This window comes from Elephantulus edwardii, unplaced genomic scaffold (assembly GCF_000299155.1).
Source record: "Elephantulus edwardii isolate Elephantulus edwardi_28Jun2011 unplaced genomic scaffold, EleEdw1.0 scaffold00094, whole genome shotgun sequence".
Taxonomy (NCBI): Eukaryota; Metazoa; Chordata; class Mammalia; order Macroscelidea; family Macroscelididae; genus Elephantulus; species Elephantulus edwardii.
In genome coordinates this window covers 8,657,722-8,678,022 of record NW_006399844.1, presented here as the reverse complement: position 1 = coordinate 8,678,022, position 20,301 = coordinate 8,657,722, and the positions used below count along the sequence as shown (strand labels likewise).

Genomic DNA, 20,301 nt, shown 5'->3' with positions numbered 1-20,301 from the left:
TGTGACAAATTTGGACAATTTAAAATGATTACAGCATCCATGCATTGTACTTGATTTTGCCTCCTGACTGTCAAAATCTAAAACATCTACTATCTGATCTTTGAGGAAAAGTGTGCAAATTCCTTAAGTGAAAAATATTTTATACTACACCTAAATGTGATAATTTAGAATCCCAATACATTGTACTATTTTTTGCCACTACTTAGTAATACTTTTGCTCTAATCTTGGTAAACTGTTGGGTTCTGCTTTAAAAAGCTCAGCAGCACAAGTAGGAAGCCTATTTAGAAAGCTAATGTCTAAATATATCAAGGAGAATTCTATGTATATTACGCCATTTCCATTACTCAATCATGCTGACAGCAGGAGTACTATGGACGACCATCACTAGTATCGACATTGCAGGAGAACTACCATTTCCAACTAGTAAACTTACGGCTTGTGTGGACAGCATTTCATTAATGCTGTGATCATACTGCTCAGCCAAAATGGCTAACTTCCGGGTCTGTTCCTCCTTGAGCCGTTTCAGAACAGCTTTGTGCTCACTCTTTGGTGTTGTCTCCAGCAGGTGATTTCTTAATGCTTTGTACTGCCGAGTTTGGATTTTGCAGGTATCCTGAAACTGTTTTTTAATTTGGAGTTCCTTAGACTGAGAAGAAAAAGATAGATAAATGTATTTTTTAACATATTGTATTTGAAAAAGATTATAAGGCTGTAAGTACTTTTGCATTTGGCCACCTGAATAAGGCCAAACCACTGCATTCTGAATTTTTATGAAACAACATAAAAAACTCCATTTATTGCAGAATTTCAAGAAATACTCATTGCACTAGTAAACTTAGTGACTTGAGAATGAAAATGAACTCCTTAAATAACTAAAAAAATTATTGAAAGGTACACACACACTTTTCATGAGTTTACAGTGATAAATATAAAGGTATAAAAATAAACATTGTTTTTATCTCACACTCTTATGCTCAATTTCATTCAATGATAATCTCAACTCCAATTTAGTCTATAATTCTAAATCTATAAAGTCTCACCATCCTGAGTTCTAAGGAGCATTCTGGTTATATTTCTTCTAAGACAAATTTGTTTGTTCTTCTGGATATCTGTGACATACTCAATCTTTAACAATTCAAAGGCATCAATTCTTTCTCAGTTTTCTTTATTCAATGTCCAACTTTCACATGTATGAGGAAATACTATGGCTAGGTCAGGTGCACCTTAGTCTTCAAAATGACATTCTTGCTCTTACTTGCTGCTTCTATCAGTGTTGACTATAAATCTAAGTAAAATTAAATTCTTGACCATTTTAATTTTTTTTTTTTGTTTAGCATGATATTGCTTATTGGTCCAGCTGTGAGGAATTTTGTATCTACTGAGTAGTCACACATACTGAAGGCTGGATAGTATTTGAGCTTCATCATTAAGTGCTTCAAGTCTTTCTCATTTACAGCAAATTAAAATTGTGGCATGTGCACATCACAGACTGTTAATGAATCTTCTCTAATCTGGATGCTATGTTCTTCATACATGACAGCCTTTCAGATTATTTGCCTAGCATATAGACTGAAAAGGCATGAATTCAAACATCTTCCTTGATCATAAAAAATGCAACATTTCTTTGTTTTGTTTGAAGGACTTCTGGGTACAAGGACTGCATGAGCACCATTAAGTGTTCTTGAATTCCCACTCTTTGTAATATTACCCATCATTTGTTTTAATCATCCCCAGAGCTGAATGCCTGTACATAGCCAATAAAACACACAAAACATCTTCCTAGTATCTTTTCCATCTGATGTCAGCAGTGCTAGCCCTTGTTAACATTTTATTTCAAATCCACCTAAATTTCTGTAGTTCTCAGTTGATGTACTGCTCCTGTAATTTTTTAATGATTTTCAGAAAGACTTCATGCATATGACAGTTTTCAATAATTTCCTTGGATCACTTTTTATTAAAATAGCCACAAATCTGGACCTCTTTCACTTAATTTGTCAGGTAGTGGTCTTCCAGATTTCTTGGCATAAATGTCTGAGCACACCCGGGCTGCATCTGTTGAAATATTTCAAATGGTAACCTATCAATTTCTAGAGCCCTTTACATTTACTTAATTACTTCTGGGTCAATTCATTATTGTAGCTTGCACTTCTTCCTTCTATACCACAGGTTTTGATTTTCTCAAAGTACCATCTCTTGATTGATTCAGTGACTGGGATAATCAGGATGGGAGCGTCAGAGACAGTGCGATTGGCACAGGACAGAGCAAAGTTTAGGGCTGTTGTACATAGGGTCACTATGAGTCGCAAGCGACTCGACGGCACATAACAACAACAACAACAACAACAACCATCTCCTGAAATTGTTGAGAGCTGACCAACTCTTTTTTTTTTTAAAAAAAATTTTTGTGTGCTTGTACCGTCAAATCAGATCTTACTGGTACAGGAGGAGACTCTCCCTCCTTCCCCAGCAGAGCATCTGGTGGATTCGAACCGTGCGCCTCTGGGATTGTAGTTGCAGCTCCTTGCCACTAGGCCATGAGAGCTCCCTGACCAACTCTTTTTAGTACAATGATTCTGTATATTCTTTGCTGAACTATTCAATATTTTGCCCATATTATCTTTCAAGGTTTTAATTTTTTATTTAAAGTTCTTTCAGCCAAGTGTGTTTTTCTCTTGGTTTCTAACTCCAGATCTTTTCATTCATTATAATAATTATTTACTTTGTCTTCTTGAGTCACCTTTAGAAATTTTCTGCTTAGCTCTCTATCATTTCCTTTCACTTGTTTTAACTTCTCTATGATTAAAAGCAAGCTTCAGAATACTTTTTTATATTCATTTTGGTCTTTTCTTGCATTCCTGTATTTTCAATGACCTTTTGCTTTCTTCATGTATGATGTCTTCAATGCCATCCCACAGTTTGGCTGGTCTTCAGTCATTAGTGTTCAACATATCAAATTTACTCTTGAGATGTTCTTTAAATTCAAGTGGGATACACCTACGATTGCATTTTGTGTCTTATTGACTAGTTTTAATTTTTTTCAGCTTTAACTTGAAGTTGGCTCCAACTCAAAAGGTAGGACAGTGGCAAACAGCACCAGATCATGACTGCATGCAGCAGGGTGTGAAAGGAATGGATGAACAGATTAGAGGACACTATAAGTCACTGTACCACTGATTTAAGAAGGCTTAAAGGGGAAATGCAATTAGCACAATCACAGGCGATAAACACTGTGGCTCTGGATATAGGTACAGAGTCACTACTACTTGGTTGCACCAGGTCACGGGGGCTTGAGCTGAGAATGTGGCTTGCTTTGTCTGAAAATGACACCAGTATGGAGACCTAGCTGGCAAGACACAAACAATCCATAATTTCCTGTGTCTACTGTTTTCTCTTTCCCGTCTTGACCCATGGTAAGATTCTGATCAAAGCCTTGTTTTTGATCCTCAGGATTCCCAAGCTGTTATCTGTCTTATTTATCTAGTGCTGCTATAACAGAGATACCATAAATAGGTGGCTTTAACAAATAGCTACCCACTTCCTGATGTTTAGGAGGCTTAAAAGTTCAAATGCTAACTGTGGGGGAAGGTGTTTCTTCCCTGTGTGTTTTGTTCTAGGAGTTTCTCAGTGTAGGAACCCAGGTCCAAATTATTTGCTCTACTTCTGGGTCTCTGTCTTTGAGGTGGTAAGATTCCCTTCTATTTGTTTTTCTCTCCTTTTAGACCTTGTGAAAGAAAAGATGTTACAGACTACATACAACCCAGGGAATTTTCTCCCCTTATGTGTTTTCTGCTTTGGGGTTGAGACTAGGTGTGGCTGTTACTTGCAACAGGGTGTGAGGTGATTGGATGTGGCCTCATATTTAAAAAGGCTTTTGTGGATCTCCCGAATAAAACAGGCTTGGAAGCAGGAGTGGCATCCACTTCCAAAAAAAGCTTGCCTCCAGAAATTCTATGACCTTGAAGATGAAAAGTTTTGTGTTCAAGACTTTTTTTCATAGGGTCGCTATGGTCAACTCGATAGCACTTAACAACAGCAGCACTGGGTCAGGGCTGTGATGGGATTAAGGGTGTTGTATCCAACTCTTAATCCTTTTAGGACTACTTAGTTATCAGATCTTGTGGGATTATAACAATGTCCATATTACATCACTCATATGCCTATTTTGAGGGGCTACAATTCAATCAATGATATCACCTATATCTGGTTCATTTGTTTTCTTTGTTGTAAATGGAACAATAAAGAACATCTGACTTTGCTACCACCATGAATTTCTGTCTTGTCATGTTTGTTGGTTGTTTGTATGTCCTCTTTGGTGAAGGATTTGTTAATGTTCTTTATTGACCTGGTTTTTTATCTTCTTAGATCTTTTTTTTCCCATCGGCAGGCTGATGTTTTTAATAAAGCCTTTTTTTACAAGCCTATGATTTTAATAAAGCCTTTTGATACACCTAAGTTTTTCATTTTCATTTCCCATTTATCTATTTTGTTTTCTTCTAATCATGCATTTGCTGTAATGTTTGTTATTTTCACAAAAAAATAGGTCCCATAGTTTTCTCTCAAGGATGTTATGGTTTTAACAAGAAGGTTGGTAGGTTTTTAAACCAAAATGATGTTTTCCGACGATATCTTGGGACTGATAAACTGTTGGTTGGTGTGGGAGATGAGATTGGTGAATTGTTAAAAAACACCAACACAAAAACCGAAATGAATTAGTTTTTTAATACAGTATGAACTCCCAATTTTGCTAGTCCTGTTTATTAAAAAGATTGTTTCTGCCTCATTGAATGGATTTTGATTCCCTGTAAAATATTAGTTGTCCAACATGTACCCTTCATGTCTACTGGGCCTACAGACCTGTGAAAAGCTTCAAAAACTGATCTCTGTTGTGCAGAACAGAGTTTGTTAATGTTGTCAAGAACCAGACCTACTTCAAGAGATACCAAGTTGTGATCACAAATGCTTGGTAATATAGGATAAACATAAGCCCAATACATTCAAATATAGGATGATAGCTCATGTAACCAACAGAGAGATAATCTGCCAGATTGTTTATGGCCATACAGAAAAGGATATGATAATCTAAACAGTTTATGGTCATGACTGTCCAAATTATGGTGTGAATACTGGCCTGGAAAATTATGTACTCCCCTGCAGACTTCTCAATAGGTTTGGCATAGACAGGATGTACGAAGGCCAAGTAAGAATAACTAGAGAGGAACACCATGTATGGAAATCATGTATGGTCAACTTTTGTCTTCACTTGCTATATGCATGTAAGGGCTTGCCAGAATTACCTCTAGAAAGCAAGTTTTGGAGCTCTGAAGGGAACTATGAATGGAGGCTTGTCTATCCCTCACAATACCAAGTTAACACCTAGGTATGTAGGATGCAGAAAGCAATCACATGTAGGAATTAAATGGAGAAGTACATAAAAAACACATCATGAGTAGAATGTTGCAGATTATATGTGTTATCTAATGGACAATCAACATCCTTGTTACCATCAGTCAAGAAATCAAATGATGAGTTGTACTGGGAAAATCTGTTGTCAGGGATCTTTCCAAGAGTATCAAAGAGCAATGATGTCAGTTTAAAGACCAAGGTGCATGTGATCTAAGCCATGGTCTTCTCAATTATTTGCTAGGCATCTAAAAGCTGGACAATGACAAAAGATGACAGAAAAGGAATCAATTCCTTTGAGTGTGGTGTTGGAGAAGAGCCCTGAATATCCCATGGATTGCCAAGAGAACAAACATGTCTATTCTGAAGAAAGTGAAAACAGTATACTCCTTCGTCTCACATAGTTTGGGCATGCTATTACGTGGGCTTTGTCCTTGGAGAAGGACATCATGCTTAGAAAAGTAAAGAGTCAGCATAAGAGAGGAAGACCCTCAACAAGATGGACTGATGCAGCGACTGAGACAATGGGCTCAGGTGTGCTGGAGATAGTGAGGATGGTACAGGATAGGTCAGGTTCAGATTTGTTGTTCATAGGGTCATTATGAGTTGAAATAGACTTGACAGCATATAACATGAACAATGGAAACAGAGGAAGATGTTTACAAGAAACAACTGTTTTAATATATAAAGACTACTATAACTCCAGACATAATGGAGGAGATGTTTAAGAAAACCTAGACTACTTGCTATGTAATAGAGAATTCCATTCGGTTCCATTCCTAAGAAAGATGTTAAAAACAGGTAATTGTTGCTGTTGTGTACCAGAGTCGGAACTGACCCAAAGCTGACCCTCTAGTGGGTTTCAGTGGCAGTTAATCACACGGGAGGAGATTGCCCATCCTTTTCCCACAGAGCAGCTGGTGGCCTCGAATCATGAGCCTTCGGGATTGTGGTGCCGCTTCTTGCCACTTATGATCCCAAAATGTCTCTTGCCCAGAAGAAAAACTGTGAAGCTCAGAAGACAAGCTTCCTTGAACTCAGGCAGCAGGCTGCTGAGAACTAATAAACTAGCAATTAAAAAACAATAACAAATAAAAAGAAGATTAGTTCACCCGTAGATTGCTGGGCTTAATTCCAAGTTCTCAGTTTTTTTCTTTCTCTTCAATAATATTTTGACTGCTCAGAGCTTCCCTCCCCTATTTGAAATTTCTCATTTGTGAGTTTTTAGTAAAGAACATTGTTGGATTTGCATTGAGATTGTAGGCCACTTGAGGTAGAACTGATATTTGCACATTAAGCCTTCTAATCCATGAACATATATGAATTTTCATTTTCATGTCTTTTAGTCCCTTGTAGAAAGCAATATTTTGTCATTTTCATTGTGTAAGTCTTTTATGTCCCTGGTTAGGTTAACTCTCAATCTGAGGCTATTACAAATGGTATTTTCTTTTGTATAGTCTTTGTTAATGTAAAGGAACTCCGCTGATACTTTTGTATTGATCTTCTCTCATGCAACATTGCTTGCTGTGTACCATCAAATCAGAACTGACCCACAGGTCACCCTAGTGCATTTTCAGAGGCAGCAAAAGACACAAAAGGAGATGGCTCATCTTTCTTCTGCAGCAATATTGCTAAATTCTTCTATTTCAGGGAGTTGGGGAATCTTTTATGCTATATATAGGATCATGCCTTCTGCAAACAGTTTTACTTCTTCCTTTTTGATCTGGGTACTTTTTATTTCTCTCTCTTGCCTTATTACTCTGGCTGGGTCTTCTAGTACAATGTTGAATAAAAATGGTGATAACGGGCATCCTTGTGTCAAAGGGAAAGCTCTCAGCTTTTCTCCAGTGAGTATAATGTCAGTGGTGGGTTTTGCATCTATTTCCTTAATTATGTTGAGAATTTCCCCCTTTAATCCTATATTGTTAAAAGTTTCATCAGGAAAAGAGTGTTGAATTCTATCTGAATATGTTTTCTCTATCAACTTATAGGATGGTATGGTTTTTTCCTGTGTTAGTTATGTAGTGAATTATCCCAATAATCCTGGTATGAATTTCACTTGATGTCATAGGATATTTTGGTTACTAGTATTTGGCTGAAAAATTTGCAACTATATTTATAACGGCTGTTGGTTTGCCATTTTCATTTCTTGTGATATCTTTGCCTAGTTTACATACCAGTATTATTCTGGCTTCATTGAAATAATTTGATACTATCCTTTCCTCTTCTATGTTTTTGCAACAATTAAGTAAAAATGGTATCAAATCTAGTGGTTTGGCAGTAAGGAGATGCAGGCAGTTCAAATCCATCAGCTGCTCTGTGAAACAAAGATGGGCAATCAACTGCCATTCAATTTACTGCTTTTAAAAACCCATTGGAGGGTCAGCTATGAGTCAGTTCTAACTCAACAGTACATAAGAAAAGCTTACTTCCCTGAGTATTCAGTAGAATTCTCCTGTGTAGCCATCAGGTACTCAACTTTTGTTGTTGGCAGTTCCACATTTTGCAAAGGTCTTTCTTAAATTTCCTATCTTTGTGGTGTTGGTTTGGGTGCTTAGTGTGTTTCTAGGAATTTGTCTATTCCATCTATGTTTTCTAATTTGTTAGAGTACCATTTTTCATCATCAGTTATGATCATCTTTATGAACTCTAATCTCACCAATTAAACATCCTAATTCAGCTCTTTCTTCTGTTTCTTTTCTTTTACCAAGAAAGAGAGTTGTTTATCAATCCTTTCAAACAACCAAGTTCTGATTTTGATTATTTCTATTTCATTAATTTATCTTCAATCTTTTGTATTACTTTTACCTAAGTTTGCTGTTCCTTCTTAAAGTTACTAGTTTAAGTTAATTGACTTTTGTATCTTTTGTCTTCTTTAATGCAGGCATTTATTACAATGAATTTCTGTTCGTGTACTGTTTTTGCTGTCCTAAATTTTAGCTATCTCAAATGCTGTTTTTTCCTTTCTGTTTGATTCTATAAATTTTTCCTCCCCAGATTTACAAATTATAATGATGAGATGGATTGGTACAGTAACTAGGGCAATGGGGGTTGGTGTGTCAGAATTACTGAGACTGGTTCAGGACAGGGCAGGCTTCAGAGCTGTGGTACATAGGGTAGCTATGGGTCACAGGCGACTTGATGGCACACAACAACAACAACAACAACAACATCTTTTAACATAATCACACAGACTTGTTTTATAACATTACTTAGAATTTTTAAGTATATTTTCATTTCATTGAGCCAACATTTTGGTAGTTATTTTTGGTGTTTTTTTTGTTTTGTTTTGTTTTTTAATTTAAACCTCTTGTTTAGTGTCAACAAGACCTCATGGAGGGCTCTTGTATTTACAGCAAGCCCCTCATCTCCATTTTGGAGACTGTGTGACATGGCTGGACCCTGTAAGATGGATGTTCTTGGTTTGGCTGAGGGTCGTGTAGAATGTTTGGTTGTTTTTAATTAAGCCACTTGTTTAGCGTCAACAAGACTTCATGGAAGGCCTTGGTGTTTAAAAGTAGGTTGTTATTGTATTTTGGAGAAATAGTCTTCTAAGTTGTACAGCATTCTGTCAATTTGCTTTACTGAGGTAATCTGGGTTTGCTGTGATGCTGAACCCTGTGCCACTGGGGTGTCAAATGCCTTAAGAGCTGCCCATGGTGGACAGTGTTGGTGGAACTCCCAGTTTAAGACAGGTTTGGCAGCAGGAGTGGCATCCACTTCCTAAACCACATGCTTCTGGAAACTCTATGAACTTGGAGAAATTACGATAGTTATAGAAAGGCTTCAGGTCTTTTGTTCATAGCACATGAATTGTGCTCGACTTGATGGCAATCAACAACAAGAATAACAAGAACAACAACAACAATAAACAACATTCCTAGCTTATCATTGTAGTCAGAGAAATGCTTTTTAAATATGTGGAGACTTGTTTTGTGTCTTGACCAGAAGACTCCCAACAAAATTAACTGACACAGTGACTGTAATAATGGGCTTAAGCATATCAGAGATCATGAGGACAGTGCTGGAAAAAGCAAAATTCAGATCTGTTGTTCATAGGGTTGCTATGAGTTGAAGCTGATTTGACAATACCTAACAAAAACCATATGGTCTATTCTAGAAAATTATCTATGTATGCTAGAGATAGATGTGCATTATTCTCATGCTGGGTGCAGGGTGTGTCAGATTAAACTGACATGATTTTAATTAAGATCTCAGCATCCTCAGCGATAATCTTTTTAGATGTTCTGTCTGTAAAAGGAGGTGGTATGTCCAAGCCTCTACTATTTTTTAAAAAAATTCTTATTTTTTAACTGAGATTTTAATGAAAGCTTATAGAGAACTTGGATTTCCATTCATTCATTGTTGCACTCTTCTAATTATTATTGTAGAGTTGTCTCTTTTTCCATATTAGTTTCAGATATTTTCATGCACTATTAGGTGCTTATATATGATTATTACATTTTCTAGCTGGATTGACTTTTTTATTATTATGTAATGTCTTTCTGTAACTCTTGTAATAAATTTTTATTTAAAATCAGTTTTGTCTGGTGTAAGTATGGCCACTCTACCCTCTGTTTATTGGTTAAATGGAATATTTTTCTCCATTCTTTTATCTTAAGCCTAGTTTTATCCTTATGTGTCTCGCAGACAATAAAAGTATGAATCATTTTTGAAAAAATCATACTGCTATTCTCATTTTGCATGACGAATTTAGATAACTTATATATTTTTAAAATTTAAAAATTTTAATAATTTTAATGAATATTTACAGAGATTTTGGATTTCCATTTACTCACTGTTGCACTTTCTCCCTGTACAGCCCTCCCCCGGCACCCCCCCACGATAACTTATATTTAAGGTATTAAAAATAAAGTGTCTATCAAAATCTTTATTGATTTGATTTTTTAGTATTTTATAGCATTTTTGTTTTTTAATTCTGATTTTTTTGTTTGTATTTGGTTGCTTTATAGTTTTCTTCTTAATGATGAGTGATTTCTTAGTGGATTTCCAAATATATATTTCACTACACAACTTATAACTGCAAGGGCGGTAAATATGAACAATCAGCATATAAACCTAATATAGTAAATCTATTCCTGATATGCTCCTCCCTCCTATTTTCTTTTGACACATCTCAATTGACATCAGTAATCAACCTATATTCAGTAAATTTACTTTGTACTTATGTCTTAAAAACTTTGTTATATTATTATCATCCTTTGAAAGTATATTACACTTGGTCCTTTATGATTTTCCTTATTGTTGCATTTTTTGAGGCTTATTTTTAATTTTTCCTCACATATGCATATGAGTATTAATACCTCTACCTTTTTACTTGAAGTAGAAATAATATTTAATATTTTATCATACTTTAATGAAAGTGCTTTTGTATGTTACATTGCATTTTTCTTTTGCTGTTTTCATGAATTTTATTAGATTACAGCACAGAGTTGATCTTTCTATGTCTGCTAACCGGGGCTTGTGTAGTTTCCTATATTTGCAAGCTTGGTTAGAGAATCATCTTGTCTAGATATGAGAAATTTCACTGATCATGTCTTGGGAAATTGTATATATTCCTTTATTGCCATGATGCTCTGGAATGCCAATAATTCCAATGTTAGATTTCTTCATTGAATCTCATATTTCCTTTTGGTTTGCTAGTCTTTGTTCTTTTCTCTTATGTGTTTTGAGATTTGATAAATTATTCTGTCTTCTATCTAGTTCATGCATTTATTCTCTTTTGTTTGTTCAACTCTTTAGAGGGCTTCTCTTGCCCTTTCTAATTAAGTCATCTTAGTCTTAGTTTCAGCAGTCTTCCCTTTCCACAGTTTTCCATTACTTGTTGAGTTTCTCATTTTGCTCATCCATTATTTCCTGATCTCCACTAATTTGTTTTCTGTGAACTTTTTATTTCTTTAATCATTTCATGACCAATGGGATATGTATTGCTCACTGACATATTTTACTTGTCAAGTGTTAAGCTGCTGTTTCAGTTGTAGTATGTACTTCTGCCTGACAGGGAAATGGATAATGAGATGAATCTGAAGAAAGGACCCCAGCCTTCTAAAGTCCCACGTGAACTCCTATCATTAGTTCACTTTGGATGTGTCACACACAATTGGGTAAAAATCCTTATTTTTGACAAAAATTTTCCCTTTGATCTTGGCATGCTCTCTATTACTAGTTTTTTGGTTCAACTTGAGCCATTTTGATTCTTTTTTTCCTTTGAATTTTGTGAGGAAATGTTCTGATTCAGCTCTGTGTGATAATGTGGACAAGTCACTCACTGTCAGTGGAAAGGCTTGGGCCAAACTCATCAGCTGCTCCTCAGTACAAAGTTGTAGCCTACCTCTGAAAAGATTCATAGCCTAGGAAATCTCAATACAGAAGTTCTATTCTGTCCTACAAGTTCCTATGAATCAGTCAACCCAGTAGTAGCAGTAGATATGGCATCTTCTCATGAGAAGCTCTAGAGGGCACTCTTATCCTTTTTTTGTGGGTTTTCCCCCCTTTCCAGTGTGGACTGAAATATGGTTTTAGGAGTTACTCAGTCAACTACAATAGATTTGAAGCTTGCACAATTTCCATTACACTCAAGCCCATTGCTGCAGTCATGGAGTCCATGCTATCTCATTGAAAGTCTTGCTCTCTTTCTCTGACCCCTCTACCTTCCCCAGCATGATGTCTTTTTCCAAGGACTGGCTCCCTCCTGACAATATACGCAACAACACTGACAAGAACATTCAAGTTATGTGAAATGGATTTTCATTATTCTTGCCTCTGAGGATCCAGATCTTTGAAATGTAATATGCATGTGTATGCAGTAAAAGGCATTTAACTGACTCTTACATTAGCAGTGGGACTCAATTTTCCTGTGGTAAAGATGGAGGACTTTCCCTTATGGGCATACCATTGATAAGCTTTCCTACTGTGTCCCTGTGGACAAGGAGCTGTGGTAATCTATCTACAGTATTGGTAAGGCTGCTCTTGCAGTCCCTCATGGTGCTAGTACCCTAGGTCTGTCTTGGACCTCAAAGAGATTTAACAGCATTCCTTTAAACCATAGTCCACAACAATTTGTTCTCCAATTGTGCAGCCCTGACACACCCAATCTGTACTGTCTTTAAAAAAATAAGGCCATAAGTTCCTTTTAGCTGTCCATGTTTGACCAGTGCTGTTCCAAAATGGCTGTGATAAGCAAGTGTTACAGATGTTAGTGAGATAAGATTCTACCAGCTTCATCCTTGTTTCTCTTATGTCCCCACTTCTGGGCTCAACTCAATTTTTCAAAACTTAAGTTGTCATGTGGAGTTCTGAGATTTCAGTAAACGAGTAAATGGGAACATCCACCATTTTACCATCTTTCTCTACTCCTTCATGAATTTCATTTTTTATGAGCAATGGCTGTTGAAGGTTATCTCAGCAGTCAACATAACTACCCTTTGTTGTGTTGTTATGTGCCACTGAGTCGCCTACAACTCATGGTGACTCATAGCGACAGCCCTAAACCCTGTTCTGTCCTGTGCCAATCTTATTGTCTATGACACACCTACCCCCATTACTGAATCAATCCATCTCACTGAGGGTCCACTTTTGTGTCTTGAATTTTGTAACATGGGAATAGATTTCTCTATTCAAAACAAATACAAATTTAAAAGACTTTTGGTGTTCTTTCCCCTCCTTTTCTGCTAAAACCACACTGTAGAGTTTGAGTCCATTCCTGTCTCTTCTAAGGGTCCTTTACCCACTTTTCCTTTCTTTTTTCATGTGAACTCTTTGCTTGGCATACCTTTTTAGCAATGTATCTGTCTTATTACCTTAATAAACCTTTTTCACGTGTTTTGCTAAAAAAAAAAAAAAAAAGAATAAAGACTTTTGGTATTATATATCACCAGCACTTATCTTTCCTTGTTTGGTTAGGGAAGCACATATAACCTACTTGCTCCATTCTGATTTACATTCTGGATACTTATGTAAGCTCACTTGTCAGTATTGAATTAGAATGGAATCATGGTTGACCCTCCAGTGGGTTTTCAGAGCGTAATACTGCACAGAAAGCAATTGCCCATAATTCTCCTGCAGAGCTGCTGGAGGATTTGAACCAGCTGTCTTTGGTTTAGTAGAGCAATTCTCTACATACTCTGCCATCAGAGCTCCCTAGTTATATATTTATTTATAGTAAATACAATTCTAAACCAGTATAAATTGGAACTATAAAAGTCAACATTCTGGAACACTGAATAACTAGTAACTAGTATTAGCAACAGACATTCAGAATGGTTTAAAATAAGAATCTTGATTTTCACTGCTACTATCCACAGTTAAAAGTTTTAGCCTTTTAGTTGTTGGTGGCTAGAGGGGAGATCTTTGGCTAAGAACTAGATTAGTAAAAATCTAAGAGCTTAAAAGAAAAATGTTTTATCAATTTCTTTATGAAAGCTATTAGTCTTAGAATTTTAAAGTTTACACAGCTGTCCTTTATTTCTCCTCCCCCTTGTTATTAAGCTTAAAGGTACCTTTAAACTTTTAGGCTGTTGTCGAACCTCCATGACATGCTTTCGCCTTAGTTCTCGTTCTCTTCGCTTGTTATATTCCAGCTGGTTAGTGAGTTCAGTTTGGTGCTGCAACCTGATCAATTCACAGCGCATCTTCTGAATTGTATTGAGGTGACGGAACTCCAGTTCTTGCATGGATTCATGTTGTCGCAGTAGCATGGCATGCTCTAAGTCCTTCTGGGTCTGCCTTTTATTTAGTTCCTAATTTATAACACAAAATACACAAGTATAATTTACTGCTGTACAATGCTAAAAAAATAAGATTCTAAGAGACATACTGGAAAACATATTACTCTGATTCAACAATAGATTTTAAGACTTTCACTTTAAGTAAATGAGTAATCAGTAGCACAAACTACTTTACATATCCATTTACTATTTACCGATAATATTTTATGCTACCCTGAGCTCTTGGGGGCATAGTCTGTAGAGAACTGGGCTGCTAAGAGAAAGGTGGCAACTTGTAGCTTGAATCCATCAGCAGCTCTGCAGGTGATCAGATGGGCAATCTCTTTCTACGTGATTCATAGTGTCCAAAGACCTGCTGGAGGGTTTTATGCTCTAAGATTAAAATACACCAAATCTATTTTAATAGGGTTTTACTTTTTTATCTTTTGCTTCTCATTTCATATTTTAAGAAGTCTCCTAAAGTCATAAACGGAATTTCTTTTTTTTTCTCTCCATAAATGCACTTTATTACACAGCTCTGGGAGACAGTCACCTCTAAGACTGCCTCCAAACTGAATTTCTTTAGGGTATATTATTCAACTTATTAAGATATACCAAATACAGTCTAGTGTTTAAGAACATGGACTATAGAGTTACACTGGCTGTATTATAAATCCTGGCTCTGCTAGTTACTAGAAGTGAGTCTTTAGGTAACTTGAACTCCTTATTTCTTTTCCCTTGTTAAAAAAACTCAGTGCTTCATTTTCCTTACCTCTAAAATAGATGTAACAACATTAACAGGGCTATTTCACTTATTTAAGAATGAAATAAGTTCACATATGAAATGTCCCCATAAAAGCACATTGTTCAATAAATGTTACTCTGCATTTTCTCAGAATGAAAGCAACAACTCTATATATGTACACATAAAATGTAGATGTCAGGTCTTTGCCTCAGCAACCTGCTTCCCCAGGCCCAGGAATTGATGCATATGCTTCCTAATCTTTTTCTGTACTTATTGTGACTTCTATTATACAAAAACATAAAAGTAAATAATACACACTGTGGGCATTTAACAATATACTGACCATATATTCAGACTAGAAAATAGAGAATTTAAAAAAAAAAACAGAATCCCTTCTTGTTAAATGTATACTGTTAATGCCCTCAAAGGGCAGTATCAATTTATACTTTTACCAACAGTACCTATTTCTCCATGTCACTGCTAGAATTAGATGTTGTTGTTGCTGATTGCCATCTAGTCAAGCACAACTCATATACACAACTCACGACCCTATGAAAAAAAGAGCTGAAGCCTTTCTCGAACTATTGCCATTTCTTAAGATTAGATGTTATGACTATTTAAAAGTTTTACTATTAAACAGTTGTGGTCATCTGGTATGTAAGTTTCTGTAACATTTATTTAATAAGTAATTAGATGGTTTTAAAAAAATTACATGATTATAAAAAGATAGTAATTTTTATAAAAATAATATATTCTTTAAGAACATATATCAGATTGAAGAATAATAAACTGGCTTATTAATTTTCTTATTTAAAAATTTACAGCTCTTTCATTTATGCATTATTTAGTAGTTATATACTGAATGCCTAATAGAGCCAGATAACGTAAAAATAACTAATTAGACAAAAGTCTGTGATTGCATATCCCTCTGATTCTAGAGAGGGATACAGAATCTTCCCCTAATAAAAGTATATATGTGTGTGTGTGTGTATAAGACAGAAAGAAACGTAAAAGAGGAAACAGAGAGAGAAGGATATGGTCCTTAGGGGATGCCTTTCTAAAGGAGAGACACTTGAGCAGACTTAAGGGAAGAGAGCAAGTCATGGAGATAACTGTGTAAGGGCGACCAAGGCAACAAGAGTACAAAGACCCTGAAGTTGAAAGGTCAATAGTATATTTTCAAGGAAAGATTGTACTCAAAAAGAATTTTCACATTATTCAAATATAATTCCCTCACTCTAGAGGTCTGGTTAAAGCTCCAAAATAAAAGAAACAAAATTATCTGTAAGGAATGTACTCCTTTAAATAATCAATTAACAAGACCAAATGGCCAGTGTTTATATGAAAGCCAGGAGGAACAAGGAAGCTTGATAAATGGAAAGAGAACAAACATAATGGTAATAATATGCAAGCTAACATAATCAAATATTATAATTAATGCCACGCAACAATTGGTATAAAAATTGTTAAATGGGAACCTAATTTGCTATGTAAACTTTTACCTAAAACACACATATATGTACACACACAAATATACAAAAATGTACCTCTCTCACAAGGTCCTGCTCCAAGTTATGACGCCCAAGTAACATTCGTCTTTTGAAGCGACGGCATTCTAGTTCAAGGTACTGTCTTTGACGTCGAAGAAGGTTCGCTTCTTCTTCTGCCTGAAAATGCTGTATATTCTCTTTCTGCTTTGAAAGCCACTCTTGTTTTTCTTTTTTGGGAGTGCTCTGGTTTTCATTCAGCTCCTGGCAACATAGACAACTCAGTTCAAAATACATAGGTATTAACTATATAAATGTACCCTTTTTTTGAGATAAATTTAAATTAAATACACGTATTTTAGTGAGTTTCCTCTCAGGTAAAATGACTGGAAGAAGCAGGTTATATTTTTCTCTCTCTGAGATGCCTGCTGAGTAGGACAGGAAAAAAGGAAAGTACACCAAAAAATAGGCCTATCTTCTAGCTTTATATACTGTATTTTAAGGGCTCCTACCTTCAAAAGTACCCAGTGATTAGACAATAAAATAATATGCATCCTTCTTTAAATCTTTCCCAAGAAAAAAATAGAACTAGTGTTTTCAGGTAAAAATCACAAATGATGACTTGTACATCAATGTTTATAGCAGCGTTATTCACCACTGCAAGAACATGGAAAAAGCCCAGATGTCCAACCACAATTGAAAAGATTGAGAAATTATGGTACATTCATACAATGGAATAATATGCAGTACACAAAGGCAATAATCTTGTAAATTACTACTTAACATGGGAGTGACTGGAGAGCATTATGCTGCGTGAACTAACTCAGTATCATAAGGACAAATACTGTACTTAAAGCATTATCGTAGACTAAGAATGAGGATTCAAGGAGGTAGGGTAGAAGCACAGGGATGAAGATGAGCGGAGAGGGGGAAGTCAATTATACGGTCATACAATATGATGGAGGATGAAGGAAAATGGGAAAGATCCAGTGTGAAAAACAATGTATTCAAACTTTATAAATAGTATAAAATAAAATTAAATAAAAAATTTTTTAAAAATAATGTAAATTTGTATCAGGGATGTAATATAGTTAAGCAACGCTTTTCTTCTAATTTTAGACAATAAGTATTAAGTTTTAAATATGGACTGAAGAATCTGAATTCTTTCCAATTATGGAAGAACTAGAAAATAAAAAGCACAAAAGAGAGATTGCCTTCATAAATATGATTTAATTTTTTGTATTAATACTTGACTGAAGAAATAAAAACTTATGTTATTCTTCATTATTTTAAGTATCTTGTCACAAACTCCATCAATGAAAATGGATGCATAATGGACAAGGACAAATAAACTGGAAATAAACCAATTAGGCAAATTATGATGCTAATACCAATATATTTCGTTCCTTACTATTCAAGAAAAGAGTACAGTTTTTCACCAATTTGGTCCAGAAGATATTCAAACACACAAAAATAAAAAGTGAATCAATTAGCAATTTTCAAATGCGAAGCATTTGTGAAGACACTGAGACAATATAAGCACATCCACAGAGAATTAACTGGGACCATTTTAAAACTCTTGTGCCAGGGAATTTTCTCATCAAGATTCTGATAGGTTTCTTTCTCTAAAAGTCCTTATTTTAGATAAATATTAACAGAAAAAACTACTGATTTCTAAAAGAAAATGAGTTTATTAGTTAAGCAAGTTTATATGACTAAATGATTATCTATACCAATTTTCCTATAAAATGAATATCTCATTTTACTGGAAAACAAAACTATATATTTTGTTTATACTTGGGAAACGGTTTTGTTTACAGTAAACAACTTAGAATCTCTTTCCAATCAAATGTTCCCCTACAGAATTTGGCTTTTGTGTTACAGTATTAGAAATATATTGTAGGTCTAGAAAAATCTTACCAATGAAATTCATTTGTAGGATATATAGCAAGTTTATAGGTCACCACTATATACATAAAAAGATTTAAGTACCCGATTATAAAGGCAAATTCTTACACAAAAAAAACGCATTGTCAAAAAAGGAAAAAGGTTATTCTTCTTTTACCTACATCAGTTAATGTGTGCTAATTAACTGCACAAATGAAAAATTTTAATAAATCCATCTTTTAGAGAAAAAAAATAAAGACATCATTCTTCTATCTCGATCACTATCTTAAATAATTTTGTCTTTTGAAAATGATCTTGGAATAATTAGGGTTTTACTGGAAGTCTTACCATAAATCAACTTTTAACAAGTTGCTGCAAATGACGGCTGTAGCCTTCCTGCACATTTTAATTAATTAAAAAAGGAACATCATTCTACATCAACAGACTGACGCTCAATTTCACATGGTGGTCATAAACAATTGAAATAAAAAAGTGTTTTTAAGTACAGCCATCAATTTAAAAGTTTGCAGCAACATATTAAGCATGTTACATAAGTCAGTCATAAAAGGAGATTTATGATGTAAGACCATTAATACAAAAGGCTAAGGAAATGTTTACAGAGACAGAATCAATATTGGATGATTAACAGAGATGAGAAGGGAGGGAAGGAGAAAGGAATAAAAATTAACAGATAAGTTGGGGGAAGGGAAAGGCAAGGTACAATAAGGATCTGATGAAGACATTCTGATTAATGACAATGATCATTATAATTAATGCTATAAAACAAAATGTGTATGAATGAAAAAAATGAATATGATTTACAAACTTTCACACAAACTTAAAAAATTTAGTTGACAAAATAATGCCACGATATATATTATCACACACACAAAGTTTACAAAACAGCATATAAAGCAAATTATGTAGCCTGACTAGTCCTTTCCACGGTGGAAAGACCATCCTATTTTCGGGATATAACTTTCTAATAAATATATCTTTACTTTTTACCTTCAAAAAAACCCCCAAATCCTACGCAGCTATAAATAATATTACAGAGCATATTAATGGAAAGAAAAGGTGATATACAAATGTACCTTTTAACTTTATTCTGTGATTAAAAACTAGAACTAGAACAAATCACTCTAGCCTTCTGGTCCAAAATAAGAAAAGAAACACCCACCTTAAAAGTAAGTTGTTTTCAGATGGCCAACAAGCACATGAAGAAATGAAATGTTCAAAAAAATCCCTAGCTCTAAGAGACATGCAAATAAAAAAAACTATGAGATAGCATCTCACCCTAGTCAGAATAGCAAAATTTAACAGAACAGCAAGCAACAAATGCTGGCGAGGTTGTGGAGAAACTGGAGCCCTTATTCACTGTTGGTGGGAATGTAAAATGGTGCAACCACTGTGGAAGGTGGCATGGTGCTTTCTCAAAAAGCTGCAAATAGAGATACCATTTGACCCAGCAATTCCACTACTGGGAATATACCCTAAGGAAACCAGATCTGCCACCCAAGCAGATAGATGCACACTCATGTTTATGCTGCTTTGTTCACAATAGCAGAGTTGGAAACAGCCCAAGTGCCCATCAACAAACGAACGGCTACAGAAGCTGTGGTATATTCACACAATGGAATACTATGCTGCATTGAAAAACAAGGAACTCATGCAATATTATTAAAAATGGGTGAGCCTGGAGGACATTATGCTGAATGAAATATCTCAGTCGCAAAAGGACAAATAAATATTGCATGGTGCCACTGTTGTAAAATGGGATTGATATCAGGGTGGATTAATTTTTTTCCCCCCTCACTTTTTAAAAATTAATTTTAATGAAAGACTGAGAAAAACTGGATAAACTGTGTATACTGCACTGAAACAGATGAGGGAGTGAATAATTTAAAAGCGATGTATGATAGGGTATTATGGATTATGGTTATCACAAAAGTCCACAATTAAGGTTGCATAGTAGAATGTACTTGGGCCGGTAGGAGGGGTGCAGGGGGATTGTGTACCAGGGAAGGAGTGTTTCTTTTACTTTTGAAAGAGAGG

General features: G+C 35.2%; 1 protein-coding gene across 2 annotated transcripts in view; it reads right to left on the bottom strand.

Moving 5' to 3' along the window:
- The window catches only part of TAOK1 (TAO kinase 1), a 121,881-nt gene that overhangs the window by 7,744 nt on the left and 93,836 nt on the right, over nucleotides 1-20,301 (bottom strand). The window contains exons 15-17 of one of the 2 annotated variants that reach the window (XM_006890977.1): nucleotides 16,420-16,623; nucleotides 13,921-14,160; nucleotides 435-647 (exon numbers count right to left, since the gene is read on the bottom strand). In XM_006890977.1, coding sequence (XP_006891039.1) covers nucleotides 435-647; nucleotides 13,921-14,160; nucleotides 16,420-16,623 — 657 coding nt within the window. The remainder of the gene's footprint in view (nucleotides 1-434; nucleotides 648-13,920; nucleotides 14,161-16,419; nucleotides 16,624-20,301) is intronic. The other variant, XM_006890978.1, reaches the window with a different exon arrangement.